The 12,728-nt window shown below is 38.9% G+C and overlaps 1 protein-coding gene across 1 annotated transcript; it reads right to left on the bottom strand.

The window, feature by feature from the left end:
- Positions 1–5,420: 5,420 nt before the first annotated feature.
- LOC107817217 (uncharacterized) lies at positions 5,421–7,252 on the bottom strand. Its single transcript, XM_016643007.2, has 2 exons — positions 6,881–7,252; positions 5,421–6,112 (listed from the first exon to the last, which is right to left on the bottom strand). Exon 2 carries the CDS (start codon positions 6,105–6,107, stop codon positions 5,556–5,558), a length of 552 nt encoding a protein of 183 aa, XP_016498493.1. The 5' UTR covers positions 6,108–6,112; positions 6,881–7,252; the 3' UTR covers positions 5,421–5,555.
- Between the last annotated feature and the right edge of the window lie 5,476 nt (positions 7,253–12,728).

The raw sequence follows: 12,728 nt of genomic DNA, 5'->3' as shown, positions 1-12,728 counted from the left end.
TATATTCTATGTCGAATTTACTCATTTCGATGGCCCATTTGGCTAATCTTCCTGAGAGCTTGGGTTTATGGAGAATGTTTCACAAAGGGAAAGTAGTCACCACGGCTATCGGATGGCATTGGAAGTAGGTCCTCAGCTTTCGAGTGGCAACTAGGAGAGCTAAGGCCAATTTCTCTAAATGTGGGTAGCGAGTTTCTGCTCCCGTTAAAATTTTGCTAACATAATAATGGGGGATTGCGTACCTTCGTCCTCTCGAACCAGAACATCACTTACCGCAACTTCCGAGACTGCGAGGTAAACTAGCAACGTTTCAGCTTCTTTTGGTTTTGAGAGAAATGGAGGGCATGAAAAGTACTTCAAATCCCTCAAAGCTTGCTGGCATTTTGGTGTCCATTCGAAATTATTTTTCTCTTTGAGCAGTGCGAAGAAGCGTTAACATTTTTTTGATGACCCGAAAATGAACTTGCTTAAGGTTGTCAACCTTTCCGTGAGCCTTTGGACTTCCTTTACATTTGACAGTTGGTCCGGGATGTCTTCTATGGCCTTGATTTTATCGGGGTTTACCTCAATCCCCCTTTGTGAGACCAGAAATCCCAGAAACTTACCAGAACTAACCCTGAAGGCGCATTTCTTGGGATTAAGTTTCATATTATGCTTCTTTAGATGTCGAAAGTTTCTTGCAGATGTTTAAGGTGGTCATCTCTCGGATCGAACCGATATTAAGCAAGCGGGTTTTCTCTTCTTTAACGAATTTATTCCTGGATTCGGCAATACATTGTTTCTTCTGTCTTACCGAGAGTATGTTGGGGTCCAAGCTTAACTTGTGCACGACTACCTCCATCGAGATGCCTATCAAATACTCATGTGACCATGCAAAATAATCGACATTAGATTTAAGAAATTCAATAAAATCATACCTGAGCTCTGGGTGTCGTCCTGCCCCCAAGTGGAATTTCCTTTCTAGGAATTCTTCAAATAATGCAACTTGCTCCAGTTCTTCCGCTTTGGATTTCGTTGTATCCGTCTCTTCTGGAACTTGGAAATATCTCGGCACCTAATAATGTTCTAATGCCTCTGTCCCCAAGCTAAATTCTTCTGGTTCGGGAGTAGGTGTCGGCTCCTGTAATTGCTATGCCGCGCGTTCCTTTCCTTTGCTACTGAGACCGAAATTGCATTCATCTCCCTTGTTGCAGGCTGATCACCCCTTATCTGCTTGATTCCTTCGGGCGTTGGAAACTTTAGCAATTGGTGATATGTTAAGGGTACAACTTTCCACTCGTGTAACCATGGCCTTCCCATGATGATATTGTATCCCATATCACTACTTACCACTTCGAAAAGGGTTATTTTTATTACTCTTCAGCGTTCGTGAGCAATAGAATCTCTCCCCAGGTTGTCACACTCGCGAGGTTAAATCCAGCGAGGAGCTTTGTGGCCGAAATAATTCTTACGGTGAGTTTAGCTTGCTCCAACACTCTCCATTGTATGATATTAACTGAACTTCCTGGATCCACTAGAACATGTTTAATCTTAAAATCTAACACATTTAAAGAAATTACTAGTGCATCATTGTGTGGTAGCAGCAATCTGTCTGCGTCCTCCTCCGTAAAAGTGATATCATCTTCTCGGAGCCTTTTACTATGAGTTATTGATACTTTCGTCTTCTTTGTTGCCAAAAAGGTGACCCTGTTAATCTCATTCCCTCCGAAGATCATATTGATCGTTTGATGTAGGGGTTCCTCTCCTACTCTCGAGGGTTCCGCATTCTCTGTTATGACCATATTTGTTCTTAGCCCGATCACTTCAGAACTCTCTGAGGTGACCATTCTTCAATAACGTTGCCATTTCTTCCCGAAGTTGTCGGTAGTCCCTTGTCCAATGGCCATTCGTCCCATGGTATTCACACTATAAGTTGGGATCCCTCTGGCTGGATCAGATCTCATTAGTCTCGGGAACCATGCTTCTTTGATGTTTCTCATGGCTAACACCAATTCCACTATACTGACATTGAAATTGTATTCCAATAATTTGGGATAAGAAGGATCCCATGACCCCGACATTTCTTTATCATGCAGTGATCTATTGTTCCGACCACGATCAGTCCTTCTGCCAACGGTGAACTTGTCTGTTGTTCGGAAGCTTCTATCACGATCTTCGGTCCGCTCGTAGGGCAAAAATCGGCCCCTCAATGTTCGTATGTCCGTGTCGAAGTCATCTTTTGATTTTTCTCTATTCTTCTCTCGTCCTTTGGTCGACGATGGAAAGCCAACCTGATCATCGATCCTTATTTTTGACTCGTATCGGTTGTGGACATATGCCCAAGTTGTTGCTTGAAACTCAAGCAGGCTTTCCTTCAACTTTCGGGAAGCGTCTGAACTTCTCGGATTCAATCCCTTGGTGAATGCTTTAGCTGCCCATTCATCCGGGACAGCCGAGAGCAACATTCTTTCTTTCTGGAATCGGGTAACGGATTCTCGTAGTAACTCGAACTCACCTTGCACATTCCTAAATATATCGGCCTTTCAGACCTGTACTTTTCAGGCCGCGACATAAGCCTTGATGAAAGAGTCCGCGAGCATTTCAAATGAATCTATGGAAGAATACCACGTCAAGGCTCCCCTCATGAGAGTTTCCCCAAATTTCTTTTGCAACAGAGATTTAATTTCATGAGGAGCAAAATCGTTTCCCTTCACCGATGTGTAGGTGGTAATATGTTCCCGAGGGTCTGAAGTTCCGTCATACTTTGGCACTTCAGGTATTTTGAACTGCTTCGGGATTAATTCTGGTGTTGCACTTGGCTTTTACGACAATTGAGTATATTTCTTTGAGTTCGGGTCTTTCAATACTAGCGGCGCGCCCATGATTTGGTCTATGCGGGTGTTTATTTCCCTCATAAACCGTAAAAGTTCATTCTTGAAAGGATTGTACTCGTTATTGAGACCGGATCCGCTCCACCCAGCCCCGTCGGAGCCAATTTCACCCCTAGGAATGTTGTTGTCGACCCTCTGCGTTATTTGGTTTGCGTGAACACCCGGGAGGAATTGGATCTCGCCTGTTTGCATTATTCGAAGCCCCCGACAACAACTGCTTCAACTTCGTTATAACCTTATCCTGTCGCGTGAGATGGCCTAGAATGATTGCATGTTGCTCTTGCAAGATCCTTACCGCGTCAACGACATGCTCCTCATCAGAATCATCGGGAGTTGTCTCCCGAAACTCTCGAGGACACTGCATGTCATTCACCAGTGTGGTACTATTCCCCTCATTATGGGTGTCACTGATTGAGTCCTCGAAATGAGGCTGGTCTCCTTGAATCTCGGGGTTGTGCGTGTTGTTAATAGTGTTATCTGCCATTTCTTATGATTCTTTCTAAGATAAAATAATCAAAACACGTTTGTAAAAAAGGCAAGGATCAATTTAGTTGCACGATTGTCTAGGCCCCATGGTGGGCGCCAAACTGTTTACCCGTAAAACGATACAATTGAATTTATACATGGTTTCTAGACAAGTAAACTAATTTAATCCTGAAATAATAAAATAATCGAAGAATTATACAATACTTAGCCTTGAATTGTAGACGAAACAGCAGAAGTGACAGTTCCAGGAACAAGGTTTCCGGACACAACAATAATGACATCAAAAAGTGAGAAAGTAAGATTATATTATGTTTTGTATAAAATGTAGTGTAAGTTTACCGGAAATTTTTTACAATGAAACCGAGCTCACTATTTATAGCTATATCTAAGGAACGAGGTCGTAAGATCGTCCCCTTCTTTAATGTCAATTATTAGGGTCATTAATGAAGGTGTAAAGGTGAACATAAATGCCAAATTCCCTGTAACGAGTCCTTGCTCTTAATGCCGCAGAATATTCTTTATTAAATTCAACTGGGTGCAGAGCATTTAACACAGCTTTATGGAAGTTATTCCTTCTGGTGACAAGCAAAACAACTGTGTTCGATTCTGGCCTTCTCCGTCTTAGGTTTCACGTATCCTTCTTTTGGATGAGCACGTGCCATAGCATATTTTTACCCTATACACATTATGTGTGACACACGTCACAAGCTCGAATCTTACAACGGAAAACAGTCTAATATTTAAATGGAGAAGGAAACAAGACGACCCATTTTTAGACCATGCGCCAGCTGGGCCTCGGAGACAAAACTGTTCCTTGATGGGATATTTAAGTTCATAACCTGCTTGCCAGGAACATAACCTTGTGACTAAATCGCCTTATTACAGTACGCAAGCTGAGGTAAGAGAGGTTTTCAAGAAAGCAGTACACGCTACTGAATCGCCAAAATATAAATTAAAAGTAAGGCGGAATGTAAGTGCTTATTTGGTTTACATAATGGAAATGTATCGGACTGCAAATCCTGGAATGACGGTTCGACCCCGTCCTTGGCCTCGAGGAGTGGTGAGCAGCACGGAACTTGTTTCAATCAAATGGCATAGTATTAGGGTAGGAGGCTTTCCTTTGTTTGGAAGAATGAACATTTGAATCAAAGCCTACGCTCGTATTTCCAGTGAGTTCCGAACAAATCTGGTATGCTAATTCCACAAAACTCTCTAGTTTAAGAGTTAGAAATGAACCTCCTTTTTCATTTGAAACTGTAATCCCCTTATCATATATATATATATATATATGCCATAAACGCTTTCAAGCAGCAAAATAGAAGGAAGCCTCACCTCAAGAATCAGTTTGTAAAACAAAATATGCAAAACTTGAACTCAGACATGTATCTAGGCTACGGCAAAGACATAAATCTCTGATATATTAAAAGACTCCTAGCAAGCAAAGGATAAGATGCAGATTATCTAGCAAGCAGAGGATACAAATCTGCATTACCTTCTTCTTAACGGCACCTATCCTAAGTTCCTTACATCTAGTTCAATGCAAAAGAAGTTAACTTAATGCTACACATAATGGAATTGGTTGTCTGATAGAGTTTTAAGAGGACATCTGAAATTAACTATTGTATCACCATCAAGAATGATACTCCATCAGCCCAGAATCTATGAAGCACAATTATTATGACACACTGTCCTAAGCACTTTAGGAGTTAAGTCAACTCAATATCCTGGCTAATCTTTATTTGCTTCACTTATTTAAACACCAATTAAGTCATTTCTTAGTTTGTTTTCCTCACACCCGACTCAATCTTGTTGAATTTAAAACGAACAAGAAAGCTTTGAGAAAGAAAAAAGGAGACCACAATATTCAATACCTAAAACATATATTCAAGACTTTCAAGGTAAAAGGCACACGTGAATAACGATCCTATAGTACAACGGATACAGCAACATACCAAGAATAATATTGTATGCAAAAAGATGAGCATGTCAGCGCTGGAACTCACATTAGGAAAACTCTCAATTGCAACTACAAGCAATAACAAAAAATCAGCTATGACTCTAATATCCAGAGAAAAGAAAGGATGATTTTTGAAACTATAACAGCACTTCAACCATGTCGATTAGTTTCTACAACAGCAATATAGAGGAATTCAAAAGATAAAACCTAAACTAAATCATCAGAATTGCATGTTTAAAGCTTCACAGTTCAATTGCATTACCAAGCACGAATGAGAACACTTCACAAAGTGGAGGATACTCGACAAGTGCAATATCCGTTGCATACCCAGCAACAGGCAATTTCAAATCCCTCAGAACAGTGAATGCCTCGCCCATACGAGTTGTAGGCACTTCTTCAGCTACCGCACAATAAGGAATCCATGTGTCAGGACGATACTCTTCCCCCATTTCAATTCCCTCCTTTTTCATTGCATCAAACAACTGCAAATGGAACTGAAGGAGAGACAAAGTTGGAGTTGGAGCAAGAAACAGAGTATCACTGTCACTCGGGAGGCTTCCAATTGAACCAAAGGACAACGGCAGAGGTTCTTGCTTGGCAGCAAAATTCTTTACAATGTTCTCAAGTTTTAGAGGATCAAAAAGCGAACTGGAGAACAGAGTAATGTGAGGCCTAGACTCAATCTCAATAAGCTGAGTGCTAATCTGGCGCCGAGCCAATACATTCCATGCCTTTAGGACCTGGTTTTCCAGCGCAGGGTCAAAGTACAACTCAATGGAATAGCCTTGTGACATTGCCCCTAAATCAAGGTTTAAACAAACAGAAAGTAAACCAAGAAATGCTTATCAGAAAAAAGAAGTAAACCAATCACTCCCTCCGTTCAATTTATGTGGTGGTGTTTGACTGCACACAAATTTTAACAAAGAAAGAAAGACTTATGAAATTTGTGGTCTACAACAAACCATAGACATTTGTGTGGCTATAAATCATCTCAATAAAGGTAAAATGGTAAGTTTAAAGTTAATTGTTTCTAAATAAAGAAAGGTGTTGTTCTTTTTTGGACAAACCAAAAACGAAAAATGAGCCACATAAATGAGACAGGGAGTACTCAATAACTAATCCGGGTCTACTTTGATTTCTCAGAGGCAGTAGTAACATTAGTTTCTCTTGATTCTTAATACAGTTTGGGATAGGCTATATAACTCCTTAACAACTATTACCCCTCAATTTAGGCCCTATTCATTCCGAATGGCGCGGAATGGTTATTGAAAATTCATATAGTTGACCCCAACTAGTTTGAGATTGAGGCATAGCTATTGTTGTAAGAAATAAAGAAACACAATGAAACTACCACCCTAAGATGGTGACAGCAGAATAGAAAATTCACACCAATTATAATCAATGTAGAACACCAAATGCTAAAGCCCACTAATAACAATTAGAATCTCAGTAAAAAACATAAGCAGAAAATCAAAGAGAACCAGCAAGAAAGAATACACCCAAAAAATACAGTTAGAAAATTGAATCTTTAAAGATAACAAAAGCATAAGCTAAAAGTAGAACAAACCCAGTTGCGATGCGAGCCAGATAAAGGGGGTAGAAGAATTTCAATTTGGGGAAATAGTGAAAAAATGAATTGCCCCAAAACAGAACTGAAATTAATTAAGAGTTAAAGTGGAGGGGAAAGGGTTAGTAAAAACAAAGGGCAGAGATAGACAAGGGTATGGCGATGGAAAGAGAGCAAGTTGAGTGAAGAAGCATGGGAGATTTTTGTAAAAAGGCTTCAAAATCGGAAGGAACAGAGGGAATAAAGAGAGAGACGTAAATAAATGTTTTTGTGACAACTAATTTCTTGGCAATACTCCACAATAGGAGATCCAACAATGGAAAGCGATTGAAACACTATATTCCTAATCTCTTTCTTCTCTTTCTTAGAATTACAGATATAAGGTCGTAGTGCCTTTGTTTTTGTAAAAATAGCACGGCACAGCCAATTTTCGGACTGGTCATTCAAAAATAGTCAGCGTTTATGAAGTCAATAAAAAATAGTCACTATTTTACTGTAACAGAGACCGATTCAGCATAATATACTGAAGTTCGGTGCACCTGTGTATGAACTCCAGCATATTATGCTGGACCGGTATACTTTGCTGACTCCAGTATAATATACTGGAGCACCGGTGCTCCAAACTCCAGTATATTATACTGGACAATTATACTTGCTGGAACTCCAGTATATTATGCTGGAGTTCTAGTGTACTTATCCTGGAACTCCAGTATAATATGTTGGAGTTCAAGCATACTTATGTTGGAACTCCAGTATAATATACTGGCGTATTTTTCGGGTTTTGAACAGTGTTTTCGCTCAGATTTATCTTTACATGAAAAGTGGCTAAATTTCGCTTACTTTTGAAACTGGGCTTTTTTGAACGACCAGTTGTAAATCTGGCTATTTTTGAATTTCTCCCTTTGTTTTTGGTCACAGTGCGTAAAGCTGGTTTGCAGATGTTATGTATAGTTTTATAATGTATTGTATAATATTATATAGGCCAAATACTTATACAGACCATTAAACTTAGCCTAATTTTTCATTTTGGCACTTTAATTCAGCCTTGTTCCATTTTGGCCCTCCAACCCTATTTCTTTTGTTCCATTTTGACACAAAAATTTTTCTCCCAGGTAAAAATGCAGCGCGTGCAAATACCCAGCTGCTACCCCCACCCCCTCCCGCCCATTTTATTTTTACTTTTTTTATAATTTCAAATTATTATTTTTTTCATTTTTTCTGCCCACATCCTGGGAAAAAAATATTTTTTATATATATTTTCAGTAATAACTATGAGTTCAACTGAACCCATAACTTTCGACGCGGAGTAAAAATTTATATGTAAAAATTCATTAAAATTGTAAAAAAAAAAGAAGATATAAACCCATAACATTTAAAAATATAATGGGTTCTTTTGTTCCACTTTGACACAAAACTTTTATCCCAAGTAAAAATGCAGCGCTGACAAATAGCCAGTTAATACTCCCACCCCAACCCACCCCCACCCCCAATTTTTTTTGGTAATTTTAAATTATTATTTTTTTCGTTTTTTCTGCCCTCCTCCCTGGAAAAAATATTTTTTATATATATTTTCAGTAATAACTACGGGTTCAGTTGAACCCATAACTTTCGATGCGGAGTAAAAATTTGTATGTAAAAATTTATTAAAATTGTAAAAACAATAGATATAAACCCATAACTTTAAAAATATAATGGGTTTAATGTTAAAAACATTAAAATTGAATCCATAGGATTTAAATTTTGTATCCGCCTCTATGTTGGGAGTATGAAATTTGGCTTAAAAATGGCTCTCACGCACCTAGAAGGGTGAGGCAAATCACACGTGGAATCTAGTCAGCTTTTGTGTCAAAGTGGAACAAAAGAAATGGGGTTGGAGGGCCAAAATGGATCAAGGCTGAGTTAAAGTGCCAAAATGAAATTTTGGGCCAAGTTTAATATGATATCTATGTATTTGACCTATTATATATTATTGTATTGTGTTATTTTGATGTATATAATATTCTAATATGTATTGTTAATCCTCCTTTCATGATGTCATGCATCAATAATATAAATAATTAACTTACAATAGTGCAAAAAAAGTAAGGTACGAGGTAGAATATTATGTAAAAAAAGTAAGATCAAAAATAAAATATAATTATTTAATAATAAGGAAAGACGATACAAGAGAAAAAATAAGATAACGATGGGACCACACCAAATCTGTCGATACATGAAGTGGCACTTTACATCTTTATGTAACGATGAATTTAACACGATAATAAAAATGTAAGTGACAACATTGTATTTGAAGTAACAATACGATACAATCCAAATAAGTTGATATTTGGATGGTTGTTACCTACTATATTATGTTGTATAACTTTAAATACAATATTTGTTTTTTTTTTTGGGTTACTTAAATTTTATTGTATCGTATCATTAAACTCAACGTTACATAACGATGAAAAGTGCAACTTTATGTGACGTTGGATTTGATATGGTATCGTCATTACCTTATTATTTTCTCTCATCTTGCATTTCCTTATTATTAAATAATTATTTTTTTTATCCTTTACCTTGCTTTTTTTATAAATGTTTACCTCGAAAATACGAGTAACAATATTTGATTTGTGATTTATTTCAATACTATTTAATAATCAAGAAGTATAACGTATAAATGAAAGAAATAAGTAAATCAAACTAGTGTTGCTAAACAGTATCGACCTCGAGCCAAAGTGACCTCGAGATGGATCAAGAACAATAAAGCAAGAATAATGAAGCTAAAGGAAAATTCTGATGAACAATGAGCGAGAAAGTAAGAAAGCGTATATTCTTTGTCAATGATTAGATGATGTTTATAAATGATTGGGGTCCCCTTTATATAATAAGGGAACCCTAAATAAAGTATATTTCTATTTACGCTAAAGAATCTTATTGGGATAGCTACCTAACCGCCTAGTACGGATTAGTATTAATTCATACAAATCTATCCCGGGATTTATGCCATGATTTTGGGAATGTGGCGTGAATCTTGATCTTTCTATTACAAAACCACAATGGTATTATCTCGAGGCCGGTCACGTTTGGCTTCTATATTCATCAGACTCTTTGATTTTCGAAGCCTCCCATCGGGCCCGCTCCTGGTCTATTTCGATCTCGCTCTTGAAGTGACCCTCGAGCCCACGAAATTGGGTAGCCCCAATTTCTACTGTATACAGATAGTCCCTGCATTTCTTGGAGTATAACGACAAGAAATGAATTGAGTCCTTGATCTTTACCCCGATTTGCCACGACATGATCATCGTGTCATAAGCGATTGAGGAAACAAAAGCTTGGAAGCTGGCCTTTCCTGAGGAAGACTCCGAGAACTTTAGCGATTCTGGCAGCGAAGAAGATTTTGAGGGAGAAGACACTTCTGCCGATAAGGACCGTGCGGCTTAGGTTTCATGTTCTTAGTAATATTTTTGCTTTTGAGGCTGATCGGCCCTTGCGAGGAACTCTTAATCATGACATATAGCTCTTGTAAAAAGGTGTATACAAAGCATTTTTCCTTCCATAGCTTCTTAATCTATTACCCTTTTGTGCGGGTCAAAACGCCTTAGCATAAAATTCCTTCTGAATGTCCAAAGTTTGAGATGGTAATGACCGACAATAAGTTCTGCCTCGAACATTTCTGATCAATAGACCCTGAATGACCATTCGAACTTGAGTTTGAGTAGCTCTTAGGCTCAACAGTCGATGAGGTAAGGTAGCCCTCGGGCTTGATAGTTAAGTGAGTGCACGCTCGAACTTGAAATGAAAATAGCCCTTAGTCCTTATGGCCAAGTGAGGACATGCTCGAACTTGAGATGAGGTGGCCCTTGGGCTAGAAAAATAGTCCCCGAGTGAGAATTTTCTCGAACTCGGGTAGCCCTTAGGCTTAGTAGTCGAGTGAGTACTTGCTCAAACTCGAAATGAGAATAGCCCTTAGGCTTTATAGTCGAGTGAAATTTGAACTATAAGTAAAGTTAGCCCTTAGGCTTTATGGATAATCCCCGAGTGAGGGTTTGCTCGAACTCGGGTTAAGATAACCCTTGGGCTTTTATGATCGAGTGAAGACTTGCTCGAAGTAGAGTTAGCCCTTAGGCTTCATAGATAGTCCCCGAGTGAGAATTTTCTCGAACTCCGTAGCCCTTGGGCTTAGTAGTCGAGTGAGTATTTGCTCGAACTCGAAATGAAAATAGCCCTTAGGCTTTATAGTCGAGTAAGGATTTGCTCGAACTCGAAGTAAAGTTAGCCCTTAGGTTTTTTTATATTGCCACATAGGTTCTTTTAAGTCGGCCCTTAGGCTCTTTAAGTTGGGCCAATTCGGCCTCTAAGTCGGCTATGATTTTTCCCTCTTTTCGGATAAAAGACTTAGTGAAAATTTCTTTATGTCTTAGCATGTGTTTTTTGTACCCGTTGGATTTTATGAGGGTTCAATCGATCAGAACCCGTTTGTGTTAATACCTCTTGAGGCTTTTTTCGAATGTTGATATTATCGAAGCCTTTAAATTATTCGATGGCTGATTTTATCGAAGCCCTTTTTTATTTGCTTTTACCGAGGGTAGCCTTATTTAACCGGTTTATCAAAGCATTTGAAGGCCTTTAACTTATGATGGAAGTTAGACGTCTCCGAGCCGCAAGATTTTGGCCGTAGCCTTTTTTTATGACTGTAGTCTTTAATATGGTTGTAGCCTTGGGGTGTGTCTTTTAGACGTCTTTCCCGATAACATTTTGAACTTGTCTGAAAGGTTAGTCCCCGAGTATGATGGCCTTGTCCTTTGCGTCGAGGGATGCCTCTTTAGCGTCTTATAAATTCGAGTTTAGATACTTGAATGTGTTAACTGTTGACGACAGTCCTTGTGTATTCGAAGTGTATTTGCGTTCTGAACCTTGAGTTGTTTCCCGTGGAATCACAAGTAAGATGTTCGTATAGTAGCAAGTTTCTTTGAGACACAAAGTGTTTTGATATAGAAAGAATGCTTCTTTGGATAATTGATACATGCGTACATGTTTTGCCATCGGGGCTCGACTATTCTATACGGACACAATTCATCTGACTGTTTGGCCCATTACAAAGTTTTCCTATCGAGACTCGATGTCTCGAAGTATTTCCTTGCAACAAAATAGTTATTTGAGGGCAATGCCCTCCAGTATCGAGGCTTATTGTGGGGAACCTTGTATACTATTGAATAGCTCTAATTTAACACGAATAATGGTTGCCTCGTTAAAAACCTCGCCGGAAAAACCCATTTGGCACAAAAACCGATCTAAGGGAAAAAAGAGTGCAACGCGTGTTTTAAGGTCGAAAGCTTCGTGCCGATCTTTGTCGGAAATATGCAAGTGTTAGTTGAAAAAAAATAGAAAGAATTGGACTGGGGTCGTACCTTTATTCGAATGTTTGATATTTAACGTGATCTTTCTTGGTATCGAGTCCCCGTGAATTTTGACCTCTGTCATTTCTCTTCTTATTTCGTGTGAAGCTTTGCCCAGATCCGCTACCTCTGCGATCTTTATTATATATTTGATATCAATCTCTATTCGACATCGACTCTCAATCGATGTCCTTTTTGATCCTATCCATAGGCCTGCTAGGATAAACGGACACCAAAGGAGTCCCCGGTTGATCATCCTCGACCCTAATTTTTGATTGATAATGGTTGTGTACGTCGGCCCAAGTGACAGCCGGGTGCTCGATTAAACTTTGCTTCAACTGTTGTAAAGCTATGGAACTCCGAGTATTGAGACCTTGAGTGAAAGCTTGAACAACTTAGTCATCGGTGACCGGAGGCAAATCCATTCTCTCCTATTTGAACCGAGATACGAATTCCCTGACCACGTCGTT

Source organism: Nicotiana tabacum, chromosome 3 (assembly GCF_000715075.1).
Source record: "Nicotiana tabacum cultivar K326 chromosome 3, ASM71507v2, whole genome shotgun sequence".
NCBI lineage: Eukaryota > Viridiplantae > Streptophyta > Magnoliopsida > Solanales > Solanaceae > Nicotiana > Nicotiana tabacum.
Note: the sequence above shows the minus strand (reverse complement) of the source record. Positions and strands in the feature narration are given on the sequence as shown.

Coding starts and splice junctions, on each gene's coding strand:
- LOC107817217 (XM_016643007.2), bottom strand. CDS start 6,107: ATGTCACAAGGCTATTCCATTGAGTTGTACTTTGACCCTGCGCTGGAA.